This window comes from Dasypus novemcinctus, chromosome 12 (assembly GCF_030445035.2).
Source record: "Dasypus novemcinctus isolate mDasNov1 chromosome 12, mDasNov1.1.hap2, whole genome shotgun sequence".
Taxonomy (NCBI): Eukaryota; Metazoa; Chordata; class Mammalia; order Cingulata; family Dasypodidae; genus Dasypus; species Dasypus novemcinctus.
This window is the reverse complement of record NC_080684.1, coordinates 68,411,831-68,432,067: the sequence shown is the minus strand read 5'-3', so window position 1 is coordinate 68,432,067 and position 20,237 is coordinate 68,411,831. Positions and strand designations below refer to the sequence as shown.

The 20,237-nt window shown below is 32.0% G+C and overlaps 1 protein-coding gene across 6 annotated transcripts in view; it reads right to left on the bottom strand.

The window, feature by feature from the left end:
* LRRIQ1 (leucine rich repeats and IQ motif containing 1) overlaps window positions 1-20,237 on the bottom strand; it is a 258,148-nt gene that overhangs the window by 186,172 nt on the left and 51,739 nt on the right. For all 6 annotated transcript variants that reach the window (XM_058308513.2, XM_058308508.2, XM_058308506.2 and 3 more), the window contains 2 exons: window positions 16,613-16,765; window positions 14,511-14,661 (listed from right to left, as the gene is read on the bottom strand). In XM_058308513.2, coding sequence (XP_058164496.1) covers window positions 14,511-14,661; window positions 16,613-16,765 — 304 coding nt within the window. The remainder of the gene's footprint in view (window positions 1-14,510; window positions 14,662-16,612; window positions 16,766-20,237) is intronic.

Sequence of the window (20,237 nt, the reverse complement as noted above, 5' to 3'; positions counted from 1 at the left end):
TGGAAAGAGAAAAATGGTACAAGTATCTTTTCTGCATTCAAGTATCTTTTACTTGATAAGTTCAAAATATACAAAATTTATTGTTAAGTGAACAAAAGTAAATTGCAAAAAAAATGGTGATTTTTTAATGGACAGAAAAATCTGGAAAGTCAATCAATATTGACTATATCTGGATGGTAGGATTATGGATTATTATTTTATAATTTTTTATTATAATTTTTAGACTATAGCATTTATTAGTTGTATAATTTTAAAGGTACTCTAATAAGTAAACACAAAATTCCATATCTAGAAATTTCTGGTAAGAAAGTCAGGTTATTCTTACTTCTGAAAATAACTGAAAAATAATCAATACATTTAAAAAAATCTTTTAAAATGAGCTATTATGAAAGTAAAGAAATCTTTGTGCAAAATCTAAATAAATATGGTAGGCAAAGAGAGGTAAGTAGACCTGTAAAGTCAGTTTTCAGCAGGAGGAAATTTGTAAACCTGATAAACCAAATATCAATTTCTCAAGCTTCATAGGTTGAAGAAGCAAATCCCAAAATTCACCAAAGATGGGAAAGTAAAACAGACAATACTGCATAAGATATTAAAACAAAAGAATTATTTAAACAAATGGAACAAAATAACTCCATAACAGAAATAATAATTTAGAAACAACATTGTACAACAGATCTAGAGATAGAACTGCTATTAAAGAAGAAACAATCACACTGAGATCATCACAATGAGAACAACTTTAACAAGAGGACAGGAAATTAAAATGTGTGTTTCAAAACTCAGTACTTAATTGAGGGTGGGAATACCCTAGCAAAATAATAAATATAAGCTGGCCCTCCCATAGGTTTGCAGTTTAAATTCATTCTAATAGTGGTCAGAAACCATCACTAAAAATGTATTGTAAACAATTTTTTGGATCCCCAGGGTTATGAAAAATTCTCTAAAATACCAAATCTAAGAATTATTACAAAGCTAAAGATCCATGGAAAATAAACAGCTGACAAAAAATAACAGGCAAAATACACAATGAAATAAGACATCCCAAGTAAAAGCCAGCAGAAACAACAAAGGCAGCAGAATCAGACCCGCATGGAAATTAGAATTAAGATTAAAAAACTCAATAATGTGGATTAACAGCTAGAATTTATCACCTGAAATATAAAATGTATATATAGGAATTATCTCAAATAGCAGTGGGAAAATCAGGGATCTTTTATCTTATTCCTGGTCTTACCACCATTGAATGTGATGTTAACGCTAAGTTTTTCATAGATGACCTTTATCATATTGAGAAACTTCCTTTTTATTCCTACTTTTTTTGAGTGTTTTTATCAAGAAAGGTGTGCTGGATTTTGTCAGGCACCTTTTCTGCATATATTTTTTTCCTTCATTTCCTGCTATTCAATATGGTTACCATAAGTTCTAACCAGATCTTAGGCAAGAAAAAGAAATAAAAGGTATCCAAATTAGAAAGGAAGAAGTGACACTATCTCTATTTGCAGATGACATGATCTTATACATAGCAAATCCAAATAAATCCACAAGAAAAATATTACAACTAATAGACAAGTTCAGCAAAGTTGCAAGGTAGAATAAAAACATATGAAAATCAATTGTGTTCCTCCACACTAGCAATGAATAATCCAAAGAGGAGCTTAAGAAAACAATTTAATTTACAATAGCATTTAAAAGAATAAAATATGTAAGAACATATTTGACGAAGGATTGAAAAGACTTGCACACTAACTACAAAAACCGTTGAAAAATTTAAAGAAGACTTAAATAAGTGGCAAACATCCCACCTTTATGGATTAGAAGAGTTAATTTTGTTAAGATGTCAATATTACCCAAAATGACCAATAGATTCCATGCAATTCCTATTAAAATTTGACAGTGCTCTTTTTTTTTCAGAAATGGAAAAACTGACCATCAAATTCATATGGAACTTCATGAGGCCTCAGTAGCCAAAGCTATTTTTAAAAAAGGAACAAAGTTGGAGGACTCAAACCTCCTGATTTAAAATTGTACTGCAAAGCAACAGTAATCAAAACTGCATGGTAGTGGCGTAAAAATAAACAAACCAATGGGACAGAATTGAAAGTCTAGATATAAATCCACACATCCACAGCCAAGCTGATTTTTGATGAGGCTCTATCATTTGAGTAGGAAAGAATATTTACATCAACAAAGTTCAAAAAACTTTATAGGAAATAAAGTGGACAGAATAAAAAGATCTAATATTTATCTAGTGTTGTCGAGTGAGAGAAGAAAATGAAGGGAGGAAACATCTGTACATATAACGGTTACAAATACACAGATACTCCCCAAAAAAGCAATCCACATATTCGAGAATTGCAACACTACCCCAGACAGAATGAAGTAAAAAGAAATACATAGGTAGATACATCAAAGGACAAATGCATGACAGCAAAGACAGAGTAGTTTAAGAAGACAGAGAGAACAACTTTGCAGGTCCAAACTTTAACCAAGAGCTAATTACTTAATAACCACAGTGAAAGTGAAAATGTAATGAAATGATACCTGCAAATTACCGAAAAGAAATAAATTTCAAAATATTTTTTACCTGAATCAAGGGGGACATGGAAAGGACAAATGAGTTTATATGGCTATGAGTCTCCAAAAAAGAGCCGGGAGGTTATCATAGGGGTCACCCTTATACCCACCTCAGCAGAGTCCCAGAGACAGATAAAGTAGATACAACCCCATGTATTGGTACTTCTGAGGGCTACAGAGACCCACAGGTTCTATGGTCATGACAGATGGAGTTCAGTGCCATGTCAGTTGGCCCTTCTTTGGAGTTTGTGTTTCTGTGTGATGGAGCTGGACTCAGATGTGATCTTTTTTCACAAGCCTCTCCTGTTACATTTACCAGAACTGTAGTTGGTGCTGGGGTTTAATACATACCCAGAAAAACTGAATCTCTGGACTAACCATATGATAGCCAGGCCCTGAGCCTCAACAGACTTTAGCTCCTACACTCTGGTTTATTGGACTTAACCCACTCAGCCAACATGGAGTTGAAGAAGGTCAACCACCACACCAGGGAGCCAAGAGTGCCTACAACTGAAAGCAGGAGGATTGCATCCAGCATCCACGTGGAATCTAAGCCCCCTCTTGATATAGGTGTGGAGTGGACACAACCAATCCAAGGTCCATAGGATGGAGGAATAGAATATGGATTAGAGTGGACTTACTGATATTCTATTCATGAACTATTGCGATTAGCAATCGAAGAAAATGTGGCATTGGTGTGGAGAAAGTGGCCATGGTGGCTGCTGGGTGTGGGGAATGGGAGGAAGAGATGAGATGTGGAGGCATTTTCGGGACTTGGAGTTGTCCTGGGTGGTCCTGCCGGGACAATTACCGGATATTGTATGTCCTCCCATGGCCCAGTCGATGGAACGTGGGAGAGTGTGGGCTATGATGTGGACCATTGACCATGAGGTGCAGCGGCACTCAGAGATGTATTCACCAAATGCAATGAATGTCTCATGATGATGGAGGTGATTGTTGCTATGGGGGGAGGAGTGGGGTGAAGGGGGCGGTATATGGGGACCTCATATTTTCTGAATGTAATAAAAAAATTAAAAAATAAAAAATAAAAAAATAAAAAACAAAAACAATGAGTTAGACGATGGCTTAAATATGAGTGTTAAATAATGACATTTACTAGACATAAAGAATCTGACAGAGTTTTCTACCCATCAGTTCTCTTACTGGAGAAAGTCTATAGAGTATCTGGATAAAGGAAAACAATCTAATATCTTAAATGTGAGGCAAAGAAGTAATTAATGTGAGCAAATATTAATATAATAAAACTGTATATAAAATAATGTCATACTTTCAGAATTTAAAAAATATAAAAATACATCAAAAACCCTGAACAACAAACACAAGTCAAGAAAGATAAAGATATCAATTAACTTGAGATAAATTAAGCATGCACTTTATAATTTCTATGTTAACCAATAAATTAAGTCTTCAGCTTTCATAGGAGTTGAAAAAAGAAGGAAATTGGGGGTAAATCCCACTTAATTAAAAGGAATTAAGATAAGGAAGGAGAGGGGGTAAAACAGAAAATGTAAGATAGACTTTCTGCTCCCAGTAATGATGGACTAGGTAATTAGGAACAATTCGGCTGATTAGAACTAGGAAAAAAATGACAAAAAAATAAACATAGCCGCTTAAGATATTAGATAAAAATGTGCTGAAGAATAAGCAGATCTAAAGTAGAAAAGACATGAAAAGGCAGTTTGAGTGGACGCTCTGGAGAAAAAGACTGCAAAATTGCAAACTTTTATCAGGATTCCTAACTTTTTATGCTACCTGTGTTTCCTCTAGACTGATGATTAGAAAATATATCCCTGAATGTTTCAACATGGGGGAAATAAACTATAGTTCCTTCTCTGGAAATCTCCATGAAGAAGAAGTTACCGAAATGTTTAAAACTGAAGGCAAAATAGTGCTCTTCTGCTATTTTTAAAGTAATCTGAGGACAGGAAGTATTTAGAAACTACTGATTATATCACAACAAAAATAATTCACCTCTGGAGGGCCACCGTATAAACTGACAGCCTGATACCTGAATTGGGAATGATAGGAAAATGATTAGTGGAGCTGAGATATCAACTGTGGATTTAGAAACAACACCAAAATTTGTGGGATACTTTCATCTGGGGAAGAAAAGCCATAAGAAACCTGAGAGGCAATAGGCTGGTATTTGGAGGAGGGAAAGAAATCACATTGCAAAAAGAAATTAGCTGCAAAGAAAATACAAGATAGTATTCTAAAGACTGGGTAGAATTTCAAACTTTGGGCTGATGAATGTATGAGATTTCAGTGGCCACATGAGGAATCCAAGGGGAGTCAATGGGAAATTTGACATTATTCAACCTAGTGGATGGTTCTGTCTACTATGAGATTAAAATACTTAAAAGAATTTTTAAAAATTAGCACAATTTTCAAGGTATCTATTAATTCTGAGAGAGGATATTTATAGGACTAGGGGGTAATATTTGGATTCCATGGCCCTCCATGGAAGAGAAGCCCTAGTAAATCTCCTTACTTTTGGTTGAGACTGCAGTGTGCTATATATTAAGCATGAAAACAATACAACTATATAAGGTCTTCTGAAGGACTAAAGTCTAGGTTTAAATAATTTCAATTTTAATATTTGGCTTTACCTGTTCAGAGATTGTAGATTTTCATAGCCCTCAGTAAATAATAAAGATTTCTATATGTAAATAACATTGATACTAAAATTTAGTGTTTCCTTAATATTCTTTGTCCAACAAACAAACAAACGAAAAAGGCAAGGAGATAAGACCCTGTAATCAAAAATCAAGTGAAGGAAAAGGCAATAAACCACATTCAGGGAACACAGATAATGAAGTTATCAGAGAGTGATTGACAAAACATGGCTGAATATGTGGAATAAAATGAAAGTTAAATTTCAGAATTTGCATATCAGATACTATAAAATGTGAATTTAATCATGAAAAAAAGAACCAAATAAATTCTAAAACTGAAAGACTACAATAACTGCAAATAAGACTTTCATGGATAGATTTAACATTAGACACAGCTAAAGACAGAATTAGTGAACTTTAATTTGAGTCACAAGAAAATGATGCACAGAGACATAAAAGGCACATAAGGGAATTATCGAGTATGGTGAGATTATGATATAAATCTATCTATCTATCTATCTATCTATCTATCTATCTATCTATCGATCGAGATATGGCTCAGAATTCTCCAACACTGAATAAAGACACAAAACTACAGATTTAAGAGGCACAGTGAATTAAAGTAGGGTCAGCACTAAGGTAACCACAAATAGGAACATCAGAGTAATCTGGTGAAAACCATAGATAAAAAGAAAAACCTCTAAAAGGGAAAAAGAAATATTATGTCCCAATAATCAACAATTAGATTGAGGTATAGCAAATTAAATTAGAAAAGCCAGAATAAAATGGAATATATTCACAATGCTGAAAGAAAATGCATGTCAGATGGTAAGTTTTTCCTCAAATAGACACATATATATGTATATATTTATGATAAATGTATTTAATTTGAAATGAAAACACACTTAACCAAATAACACCTGAAAGAAATCAACATCAGCAAACCTGCACTAAAAGAAATACTAATTTATATTATTTGGGCAGAAGGAATCTCATAGACAAAAGTAGGAATGAAGGTGACTCTAAATATTTTATTGACTGTATAAAACGCTACTGTCTTGAGGCATTAAAAAAACACAACAAGACAACACTAGTACATTAATTTAAGTTTTCTAAGATCTTAGTATTGTCTTGAAAAAAAAGTGGAAATTACCAATTAAATATGAATTTGGTAAATTAAGAATGCATCATGTTATGTCTATGGTAAACACTAAAAGAAGAGTGAAATACTCTACACTATTAATACAATAGAAAGGAAAAATGGAATGATTTAAAGTCTCAGTCAAACAAAAAGATGGCAAGAAAAGAAATATACAAACAAAATAAGAAGAACACAAAATAGTAAAATAGTCGATTTAGACTCAAAAATATCAATAATTAAAATGAATATAAAGAGAATGAAGGCTACTACTAAAAAAACAGAATTTATCAGCCAGCCTAGGAAAAAAAACAATAACAAAAATATAATTTTATGTTACATAAAAAAGATATGTCAAAATAGAACAAACTAGATACATCACAAGTAAAAAGAGAGACAAAGTTATATAGACACTAAACCAGTGATTCTCAAAGTATGATCCAGAGACCCCTCAAGACTCATTTAAAGGTTCAATGAGGTCAAAACTATTTTCATAATAATTCTGAGATATTATTTACATTTTCACTCTTATGTGCTCAAAAGTATACAGTGGAGTTTTCCAGAGACTACATGATGTGTATGTACTATTAAAACAAATTGAATAGAGAGGCAAATATGGGAATCCAGCTATCTTCTAGTAAATTATACATTAAAAAGATTTGCAAATATGTGGAATAATGTCCTTCTTTCCTCACTACAAATTTTCAGAAAATATATTTATTACTTATAAACCTTATATGAGTGTAAAGGGTTTATTATTATATGTTCTAAATGTATAACTAAAAAAAATGTATAACTAAAATTTATCTGTTTACTTTTGAATGCAGTACATATTGATGGATGTAACCCAAATAAGCAAAAGCTCTTTGAGGACCTCAATAATTTTTAAAGTGTAAAGGTCCCTGACTTAAAATTTTGAAAACTGCCATATAAAAAAATAAAAGAAAGAAGGTTTGGTTAAATTTGTATCAGACACAGAAGACTTTAAGGCAGAAAGCATGGCTACAGATGAAAAGGGGCATTTTAAAATAATGCAACTGGTCAATTCGACAGAAATATAAAACCGTCACCAATTTTCATGTACTAAATAGACTGCTTTCAAAATATTTAAAGCTAAAAGATCAGTTGTAAGAATAAAGATATTAATCTATAATCATCATGGAAGTCATGCATTTCACTTCTTCTCCATGACTATGCTAACAGTGTCAGTACCACAATAATCAATCCGCAGTATGGCACAATGGACAATGAATAGGCTCTACAGGCAAACACTCCTGGTTTCAATAAAACAGGCCTGTTTCAAAAGTAGCTGTGTGGAAGTAGGCAAGTTACTTAACTTCTTTGAGCCTTAGTTCCTTTATTTGTGAAGTGATGGTGATTTCATGAATTTGGGAAGATTAAAGATGATATTTTAGAACACTTTGTACAGCACTTTCACAGGGTGGGTGCTAAAATAATAAATAAAATAAGTATTATTGTTTACCAACGATAATTCTAAAAAAATAGAAATTAAAAACTGTAGAACTCTGGGGATCAAATAAGGCTTCAGATGTTTGAGCTAAATCTTGAAAGAAGAATAGGAGAAAATACACATTCAGAAAAGTCTATACACAACTGATGTAACAGCAATTTGATCTAGTCAAGGCATTTGGATCAAAAGGAGGATCTAGATGGGAAGAAGTTAGAGTTAGTTGCTACTCTTTCTCTTTTAATCCAGCAAATTCATTGTTGTTAAATGAAGGATGAGAACTGAACAACATACTTAAAGCAAGTGTTACCTAGGTATACCATTAGTTCGTCAATATCTCTTGAGAAAATATCTGATATTGCTTCCAAAACAAACAATAGTTATAAACTACAGATATTTAAGAGCCTCTTTCAAAAGGACTTAAATATATAATTTAAAAAATAAAACCAATATGCATAAAGTCTACTGCTTCAATAAATTCTTGATCAATTTTTAAATGTTTCCTATATCCCACAATATAAAACTTAAGGCAAATGTGTTTATCTCTCAAAGGGCCTTTGCCCTTGAAAAAAATGTGCATTTGACCTTACTTGCTACAAATATCTATTTCAAAGAATTCCTCCCTCAGAAATTAGCCAATGATCTAATAAAACCTTAATGCCAAAGAAATAAACACCTCCTGTATGGAACAGCAAAACTACAGCTTTTAACAGGCTGACTTCTTTCATTAAATGAGTATTTGGTGAAGTTCTATCTCTTTCAGCTGTTCACTGATTGCTAAATCTGGCAGTTTTTCATCCATATCTACACAATAGGCAGTAACACTTGAAATTTTTCATTTCAATGCAAAAAAAATCCTTTGGAATTATACTTATGTGGAAACAAGACTACTGAAACAGTAATCAGGAAACTTGGATTCTAGCCCCACCTCTGTCAGGAGCTAGATGTAAAGCTATGTGGTTCTGTTTTTTGATCTGTAAACTGAGGAGCATAGATGGGCAGAACTGTAAAATCCCTTTCAGCTTTACTGGAGACATTGAGTTGTATCTCAAAACTAAAAAGTTAGCTAGCACCATCTAGTGGATAGGAGAAAATTAACTAATACTTAGTGAAAAACATTTCTACAAAAGCAAAATATCCAAGCTTTATTTTACATTATTTTTTTTTTAGTAAAGCAACATTTGGAAGCTAGCATTAATCTAGGCACATGTCACCTATAAGCAATGTCATAGTAACTGGGTCAATGTGAAAATGTTGAATTATTTCAATATTATTCATACTTAGACAATACTAGTGTCAACTTTCCAGAAAGCGACATTGTCTGAAAATTAAGCATCAGAAGCCAAAAAACATAACACCCCTTAATATCTCCATTTCTCTATCCATTTATATTGATATTTTCTAGGAATGTATTATTAGGTATTTATAAATCAACAAATTAATTGCTAAAATTAAAGAAATATTCTTTCCATATTTAAGTTTTCCTAAAATAGCAGGGACAGAAGCTTCATGAGGAAAAAAGTAAAAATAACTATTTGCAATATTCATTACAATGAAATATAAAAACCTGCTCCAATTCTATGTAAGTATAGAAAAATATTTTCATGAGGAAATATACTCTGTGAATTTTAAGATGGTTGTTTGTTTAGGTTATTGCTGTATCTACAGTGCCTGGAGAAAAGCTGAGAACATAGTAGGTGTTCAATAAATTATTGAATAAACCTCAAATCACTGCATTTGCTTCAGTATGAAGAGTTGTAATATAGTATAAAAATGAGCAATATTCTTAAAAATTAAATGTATATTTACTAAAAAGGCAGTCAACGAGGCAATTGAAAAACAGGCTCTATGGCTGGACTGCTGAGTTTCTGATCCTGGATCTATCATTTACTAGCTGTGTGATCTTAGGCAATTTACTTAACTTCTCTGTGCCTCAGTCATCTTACATGAAAAAACAAAGGGTTTTAATTAGTACCTAACATATTGCACTGAGGAAACAAATGGGTTAATATTTTCAAAGCACTTAAAATTAATGCCTGATGGTCAAAAATGTTATTACTATATTAACTGTGTTTTTTCTTAAATAAAATTTTTATAAAAAATTTTAAGATTTCTTCAAAATTAATTTAGTTTCAAAATGATTCTGTTAGAAACTGATGAATTCAACATAAAAATTGGAGGAAGGTTATAAACTAGATTCAAATTATAAATTACCTAATTTTCACTTGCTGTGGCTATTCTTTAAACAACAAAAAAACAAATAGAAAATACTAAGTAAAAATTCTAAAGCTTTCCCACAGACCAATTTCAAAAAACTTTAATGATCAAGGTAATGTGGTAACATCCATTCATGACAGTTCTCTGTTTCCCATTCATAACTTATTTTTACCTATTTCACTTCAATTTACTTTGGAAATTTTCAGACAAAAGTAAAGATGAAATATGATAATGATGTCATAACAAACCTAAATCTTTACACTGTAATCCACCCAAATTAAGCTAAGATAGTAAGGGTAAAAGTCATGTAGCGTCAAGAAAAGGAACATAAAACATTTTAAATTAACAAAAAGTATAGTAAAATAAATCAGTGAACTAAATCCATCTTTAAAATGATCAGTCTAAAGTGAACTTATTAAGCTAAAATAAAAATGAATATTTTATGCATTCAAAATATGCAAAAGATAAACTCTGATCATGTCAAAACAATCCAAACAAAAACTTGCTACCAAAATAGAACCAAACGTAGAAAAACTATAAAAATTTAAACAGAATCTTTAAATTATAACAAAGTTTTTATGAAAGCAAAAGCCCCAATATAATAGCTTATTTCATTACTACATGTGGCCAGAAAATACTTTGTATCTCAATATATTAAAAAATTAAGCACCTATTTTTGAATTATACTTTTAATTTAAAATCACCTCTGATTAATAATAATAAACTCATGTATTTCCAGAGCAAGTGTACATATGTTTAAATATTAAAGGCAATAACAAAAATATGCTGTTAACTTTGTAACTTTCATTTTATAGAACTAAAATGAAAACTATTATATTTGTTTAAAAATATCTCATTTGAAATCAGTCATAAATATTTCATATTATATTTCTCTTTCTACAATTATACAGCTTAATTAGAATGAAAAACATTTAGTATAACTTATTTCTAAATGAAATCCCTTTAAAAGATTGAGGATGTCCTGATTCTCATTCATTTAAGTGGCAACAAAATCAATCAAATAAAAATATGCATTAATGTTTTCTCATAAAAATAGTAATTAGAGCTAACATTACATATTAACTACTGCAATGACTACAGTTTAGTAAGAAGTATGAACAGATTAGATTGAAACTAGAAATGTAAAATACTGTGATATCACTTCCAATTTTATTTTATCTCCTTAAGAAATATTATAGGATGGAAGATTAACATATTAACTTACAAACACAAATCTATCTTTGTGCACCTCCCTAAGAGTTTTTAGTATCAATATATCATTTAAAGTCAAAATTTGTACTTTTCACTTTGCTTAACCAGAATCTCTGTAAGCAGTTTCTGAAAATGAAAAACAGACTCCAATTGGTCTTCAGAAAATCTACTTTCTCATATATAGACTTCTCACACTCAATAAATACAATGTTTTCATTGTATCCAAAGGAAAGGAAAGAAGTCTTTACTTCGTTTGTTCTGTACTACACAGAGATACCTCAAGTACATCAATTAGCATTGTGGCACTTTTCACATAAATCTTGCAGATATCCTATCCCAGGAACTCCACTAGCTACAAAAACCCCCATACAGCCCTGCTGGCAATGAAGATTAAATGAATGAGAGTTCAAGCCTTCCTTCTTTACAGACAGTAGTCTTCTTTATTTTAAGATTGCTTCAGTGTGTGCCAATATAGTAACATAGTTTATTGATGCAATGGCCCTTATTCCAACAAAAGCAACAACAACAAAAATTATTTCTGTATGTATTTTAAGGTATAATTTCAAAATAAAAATTTTATACCCAAAATACCAGTATTTTCATATGGAAATGTCATTGTCACCAAAGCAGGTAGCACAGCCTCATAGGAAAATTAACTCATGGGTGGGGAAAGGGGGAGAAAATGGTGACTGCTTATAAACACATCTTCCCATGTCACCTACAAAAATTCATAAAGAGCCACAGACAGAAGTAAAAATACAACATAAACTTCATTGTGAATAAGAGATAAAGATATTACAAAGTGATTTTTTTTTCTAAATGGTGCTTTAAGTATTCAGAACCAACAAAATCTAGCCTGCTACCTCCCCTGTACAGGACAGAATCTTATGGGAACTGAAAAGAGAAGGGGGAAGTGGCAATGCCTCAACAGGGGCAGAACCCAGGCATTGTCAACAAGGCTTCCCCCCAGAAAGAGAATCCCTGAGTGGGTTGATAGTACAGAGACTAAATATGAAGGCTGAACTAATAAATGCAAATGGCTTATATGAAAAAAAGGCACTTAAGGATGGATCAAATAATAAAACCCAAATTAATCTTGTATAAAAGTACCCAACTAAAACAAAGTAATTCAGAAAGGTTAAAGCCTAATGACTGCTGGGTAGGCAAATACAAAGGAAAAGAAACTATATCGAGCAAGGAGAACACATAGAAAAAACATTAAAGAAACATAAATTTTAATTAGAGTATACAAAATAAGCTTGTGTCTACTCTTTCATCAACTCCCATCCCAACTCCCTGATATTCAGTTGAGATGGAAAAATCCTTGATTTTTCTTTTCACCATTATTGACCCCCAACCAAAGATACTGTGCAAGGCTCTTGAAAATCTCACACCAAATTTTTAAAAAAGAAAAAACAACAGGATTTAAAATAAATGACATAACAAGATTTTTCTTTTAGAATTATCACACTGGACACAAGTACAGAAGTAAGTTGAAGCTTAATATCAGTGGGGGAAGAGTTGGGTGATTAAAAAAAGCGAGAATAAGAGTAGAACACTCACAAATCCTGAATAGAAAGTAAGAGAGTTGAGACAATGGCTAAAAATGAATCTGAGGTAAAAAGAAAGTTTTTTCTTCTTTTTATTTTAATGGAGAAACTTGAGAATAATGATATACAATGAAGAATAATATAACATAAGCAGGTGTAAATGATAATGTAAGGTCCAGGAGAGGATTGAAAGGTATATTTACAGGAAATACTACTGGCCTTAAATAAGAAAAGACATTTTTGTTCCTGAATTACACTGATTATAAGATGTAAGTATAATTATATATACATACATACACAGATATAGAGATGGAGATACTGAGAAGTTTAGGGAGATCCAGTTTGATGAATTTTCTTTCTTTCATGTGCTATTAGCAGCCTTATCTAAAGAAGGAAAGGTTAGTAGAAGTAAGCCAAGAAGAGTAGTGATGAAAGAGTTTATCAGGAAACAGTTATCACAGTTGTTGAGAATGTGGAACGCAGAGGTAAAACTAGGATCTATAAAAATGTGATGGCATTAAAAGATGGAAACAATCCAAGAGTCCTTCAATCAATGAATGGATAAACAAAACATGGTATATACATATGATGGAACATTAATGCTGCTGTCAGAAGAAACATGATAACATGAATGAACCTTCAAAACATTATGTTAAGTGCAATAAGCCAGACACAAAAGGACAAATATTGCATGGTCTCACTAATATGAACTAAATACAAAGAATAAATGCATGGAGTTAAAATCTAGAGTAAAGTTTACTAGGAGATAAGAGGAGGACTGAGAAGGTATACTGATGCTTAATCTATATAGAAGTATTAATTAACTGAACTGTAAAAGTGTAGAAATGGATAGAGTTGATGGTAACACATTACAGTGAGTAGAACTAACACAGCTGGTCTATAAATGAGATTGTGGTTGAAAAGGGCAGTCTAGAGATGTAAATGTCAATTGAAAGAAAGCTAGATAGTAATCTAGGAATTGATTAACATAGTAAACCCAGAGCTAGATGAGAATTGTAGTTAATAGTACAAATACAAGAATGTCCTATGAACTAGAACGAATGCACTCACTATTGCAAAGTAGTAAAAAGTGGAGAAGAATGAGAAAAATACAATTAATGTAATCTATGGACTACAGCAATACTGTAATATTCTTGAGTCAATGCCAAAGATACACTGTTTAATAATAGGGAGGTATGGAAAAAACATACCAAAGGTGTGCTGAAGACCATAGTTAGTGATATAGTCTGATCATATTATCTCATAACCTTTAATAAATGTCCCATAACAATGTAGTATGACAGTAGAGGGTAGGTTGTATGGGAAGTTCATACATGTTCATGATTGTTTTGTAAGTTTACAACCTCTATAATAAAAATATATACTTTTAAAAATATGATGGCATTAAACTGGGATATTATTTTCCCCAGCAGAGCTCAGATGACTGCTGGGTTTTCGAAAAGGAACCAGAAGACAATTATACTAAGTTAGAAGGGTTGCTAATAGCTACCCATTTATTCAGTGATAGAGCATATATTAAAATATGTATCTAATATATATTAAAAGTAATTTTATTTTCCTGTGTAAAAGATTATATAAGTATGGTATGAATAAATATGCAAATTAAAGATAATGCCCTATAAAGATGTAAATGAAAGAAAATACAATTACAAGAAAGAAAAGTTTAAATATTTAAACTATATTGTTCTCACCAATTCGAGTGATTTTATTATGTGAAAGCTCAAGCTTTTGAATATTAGTGCAGCCATCCAAACCATAAAAAGAAGTCAGTTGATTTTTATTAAGAAGAACAATGCAGAGATTTTCCAAATTTTCACAATCAATGGTGTCAATATGGTTTTCCTAAAACAAAGAAAAAATATAATTAGTTGAATTTCAATGGCTTATTAATGAAAGAGTTAAAACTTGCAAAAAAGAGGGGATACAATCTCTAGACAAATATATAAGTCTCTAACTCCAAAGATAACAATGCAAACTGTTGTACTAACTGGATGAAATTATTAAGTAACCTAATAAAGAATTAACTGATTTACTTATTCATTTATATTCTTTTATAATATAGAAAATACAAAGGTAACATAATAAAATATACTAATCTAAAAATGACAGTGAATGTTTTGTCAGTCATTACAAAATTATTTTTAAGAAATCAAGCACTGAAAAAACTGAAGTCCCCTGACTTCCACTCCTCAGTCCCTTTTGTCCCCTTCTTTGAAGAAAGAAAATCAATATCATAAATTAGGTGTATATATCATATATAAATTTTTACTTTTACTACAAACACGCCTACACGCACACACACACCTCTACAATATAAAACAGTGGCTTCACTCATGTTGGGGGTGCAATAGGCCCTTTGTATGATATCAGGAAGATAAATTGGCTCCTAAGAATCTTAAAGGTGTAATCCCACAGCATTCCTCTACAGGGGTGAGCCTGTCTTAAAAAATATAAATTTATGAATTCAGTCTTTATCAAATGAAGTGAACCTGATAAAAAGCATTAAAAAAAAAAAGAAATCAAATTGATGGAAGTACTGCTCTTCTGAACTGCAAGGAATAGAGATAGTTCAAAATGAAAAGCCTCCAGATCCTCTAAACCTCTACGGTAATGAAAAAGGATGAGAAAAATTCTCATCTGAATAATCAGTGTGGACTCAAAAGTCCAGAGAGCAGAACCAGAAATCACTGAGAACCATTCCTCTGGAGCAGAACTGATTTTTATCAAAATTCCTTGCAGGTAGGTATTTAGTTATGGACCAGCTACTGCTAAGAGCTTACCATTTTCATGGTTTTGTATGGGAATGACTATCGCAGTTAACAGATCCCTTTCTCACCATTGTATATGTAAGGGAAGGAAAAGCAGGTATCTTTTCATTTCAGTTCACAGATGTCTGAGGTGTGAGGAGCTGCATCTGAGCAGATCCACATATTGAATTGCACTTGAGCCTGAACTGCACTTGGGCCAGATTTATACGAAAATATCCTGTCCTTCAAGACTAGTGTCATAAAAGGATGCAAATTTGGGGGTAAAGTGGTCATGAGTGTATTCTGCATGTAGAGAGAATATGAATCATTAGGAGCCAGAGGTTATATTACGGCAGACTTACTTTAGTAGCTCAGAATAAACCCTGTGTCCCAAAATCAACATATCCACACAGTCTCCTACACTAACTCTGACATTGGCCAATAGAACATTATCCAGCATGATGCAAGCAGATGCTTAATAAGCATTTGTTTATTGAAACTTGTCTTTCTGGAACAATTACCCTAGAATTGGGTTACCATGTAAAGAAACCCCAGATAGCCATTTGAGAGAACCAGAGAGATGGAGAGATTTCAACCTCTCATTCTTCCCTTCCAAGTAACCAGACATATACGTTAAGGCATCATGGATAGCCCAGCTCCAGCTACTATGTAACTACCATTACATAAGAGAACCAGTCAACTTATAATGAAGCAGAAAAAACCAGCCAGGCCTGGGTTGAATTCATAGCACACAGAACCATGAATAAGCAAAATGTTTGGGTTTTAAGTACTAAGTAATTTGCCATGTGTTATGCAGCAAAAAGTAAGAAAATCAACAACTACATCATCTGCAAATAGAGGTGAGTAATTTCCAAGGCACACCACCTAATCATCTTTCCTCTCTGATTCTCACAAATTTAGTCTCTAGATCTCTTTAGGCCTTGAACTATGGATTATTTTGGTAAATATTTCTCCAAAACTGTAAACAATTTATATATCCATTTATATTTTATAAGATAAATAATGAATATTAACAGGGGACATACCTGTGCATCAATGTACTTCAGTTTTTTGCAGTTACTCAAGCTGTGCAAAGAAGATAATTCACAGCGTTGAAGAGATAAAAACTGAAGATTTGTACACTCTGCCAGTGTGGAAAGACTGTAACCTGACAAATCTTGAAATGCAATTGTTGTAACCTAGACAAATTCAAGCGAATTGGAATACGCATTATCTCACAATAAGGAATATAATCGATACTAGCCTTGCAAAATAAGAAAAGCAATACTACATGTTGTACCATACAGGCATTAACAACTCATATATACTTATGCTATCAGGCATAAGTTTGTCGCCCCCCATAGAAAGACAAAATAATGTACTTATCCATGACCAATTTAAGTTCAAAAGTAAAATGCAAAGGAACAATAAATAACAATTTATTAACTCCCTGATTTTTTTTTTTTTACCAAAATCACTTCCCTTATCATGCCATTGGCAATAAACTATCCTATTTTCAAGAATATGCTATATTCTATCAAGGATCTCACAATTCTTCCAGCCTCTACTCATTACCCAGTTCCCAAGCCATTTCCACATTTTTGGTATTTGCAATAGCAGAGTCCAACCCTCTTGCACTATGTTTTAGTTTCCTAGTCCACTGAAGCAAATACCATGAAATGAGTCAGGTTAAACAATGGGAATTTATTTGCTTACAGTTTGAGTTTAAAAGAAAGTCCAAATCAAGGCATTATCAACGCTATTCTTTCTAAAGACCAGCATTCTGGGGCTGGTTGCTGGAAATCCTCGGCTACCCCGGCAATTCTTCGCAAGGCATGTGGTGGCGTCTCCTGTCCTCTCCCTTCTCTTCCAGGTTCCATAAATGTCCAGCTTCTCACTTCCTGTGGTTCTCTCTCTTTGTCTGTCTGAATCTCACTTCAGTTATAAAGCACTCCAATCAAAAGACTAAAATCCATCCTGATTGAGGTGGGTCATACCTTCTAACCTGCAGAAACTTCATCAAAAGCTCCTACTTACAATGGGTCCACCCCATAAGAATGGATTAAATTTATGAACATGTTTTTCTGGTGTACATACTGCTTCAAAACAACACCAGTTATAAAGAAGAAATTTAGTTACTCCTTGTCTTTTAGGAGCAAAAGTGATCATTAATATTTTTTGAAGTGTAAATAGGAGTTTCTAGTTTCACAATTACTTTAGGAAGTTCTCAGTGATTCACAACCTAAAACAACTTTTGAAATAAGTTTGTTTTTATAATCTTACAGGAAGAAAATATGTCCATTCATTTGTGTGGAGATATTTTCTGTGGCATGCCCATTTATTTTGTAAACAAACTGCCTCTATAAATTCTGGAAAACTGGCTCATATTAAAAAATAAAAACCATATTTAGAATAGAGCACTTAAAATCTGAAACAATTTTAGCTACACATAATACTCTATAACTTACATTATTCAGATTTAATAATATGCTGTTTTAAATCAACTACATAAGCTTGAATTAGTTCTGTTTATTTTTGATGTGGTAACTTCTCTAGTTTAATTTCATTAGAGTACAAGAGTAACAACTGCTGCAGTACCCTTATTAATAGTGCATACTTTTGAATATGCGAAATTTCATAGTATTTCCTCCTCCATCTTATTGTACATCTTAAAAATGTCTTTAACTTTTCAATAATGAGACTGGCAGTTAGAATATAGGATAACAAGATCTTTAAAATCCCGAGTGAGAAGTTTTTTCTTTTTTAAGCAACATTTTTTGAGAGATGATTGATTTAAAGTGCACATAAATTGTACAATTTCATTTTCATACATGCATACATCCATTGAAACTACCACCTTAGCCAACATAATAAACATTTTCATTATCCACAAAAGTTTCCTTGCATCCCTTTGCAATCTATTTCTCCTTCTCCTCTCTCCCTCAGGCAATCTCTGATTTATTTTCTGTCACTAGCTTGCATTTTCTAGAATTTCATAAAATTTGAATCATACAATATGTAGTCTTATTTTTCCATTTTTTTCAATTAACATAAAGACTGAGATTTTTTTAAAATGTCCTTACGATATAGCAATTTATTCTTCATGCCACCGTAGATTTTTCTCAACATATATGATCAAAATAATTTTATATTAATTATTTATTGGCACATTCATGAAAATTTCACATAGATAAAACTCTTTATGCTAAAAAATGAAGGTCAATTTAGATTTGGTAATCATATGTATTATTCATCACTATATGACCAGACTGAAAAACAGCTACTGGAGAATAGTGGATATTCACTAAATGTTTCTTAAATAAAAGAATGAATGTACTGCTTTAGTGTTGTGACAAAATTCAAATATATTTAAAGCATTAGTAGTTTCTTTCCCCTATAAAGAGTATTATAAAGTTATTTGAAATAATTTATCATTTGGGGCACTCATGACTTGAGAATGAATTGTTCCACATATAGAACCTATGAATCATCATTATGTTTTAATAAAAGACCACAAATCAGTTTTCCATTTAATCATGTTAATTTTTCTAAATCCTTGACATCTGGTTGTCAAAATGATTTTTAATAACTAAATATTTTTAGAGAGCTCAGCCTTGATTAGTATTGAGTTCAATCCAAGGAATGAAAATCATCTATAATAAACTATAATTACAAAAGCAATGAAATCAATATCTATTGTATTTCATTGTTTTTTTGGTAGAACATTTATCCTATGCTACAATCTCAAATATATTAAATACAGGAAATAACTGTTTAAAATATCAGCTGCAAAGAAACTGAGTCTCAGTTATGGTAAGTGGCTTAAATGAAAGATGTAGATCTAATTTCAATTAATTAATGTGCAATCACACCACCACCTTATTACAATTTGCCTTGTAAAATGGAAGTGAGGCATCTAACCTAAAAGTTAATCAGCAACTAAAAAATTATCATATGCTATGGTTTACAGAAATATTAAAAATCCTTAAGCTTAGTATATTTTTGAGGTGGGTTTTATTTAAAGCAAGTGATCATCAGTAGTAAATTACCAAAAATATATATATAAAAAGAAAAAGAAAATGAATTAGTTAAAACACTACAACTCCAAAAAGTAAGAATATATTAGTTACCTATAATCATGGTTCTTTAGTTATATCCTTATGAGATATAATATAGGAGGGTGATCCAGTATTTTCTAATTTATAACTTCTTTGATTAATCAGTCCATTAAGCGGTCCTCAAAAATCCATTTGCCTTTCTTTACAGTTGCTTGAGACCCACATTTGCCAAGTGGCTATTATGTATTTTAGGCTCACTAGGCCATGTCCTTCACATATAGCATTTTAAAACTCAACAAATCTATAAAATAGATATACTTATATTGCTCTTCTCAATGTATGGAAGACAAAACTGAGGCCTAAAAGATCAAGTACCTTGCCACAGGTGACACAGCCAGTAAATGGCAGAAATACATTTAGAACCCAGATCTAAATCCGTACAGGACTGGTGAGCGTTTTATTCAGCAACACAGAATTGTTTTAATATTATTTTCCTTTCTAATTAATGCACTATCTAAATGGTAAGATTAGTAGTAATATGCCAATAAGATTAAAATTCAGTGAAACACTTCTTGGACTTATTTATCCATCCTTCCACCCAACCATCCCACAA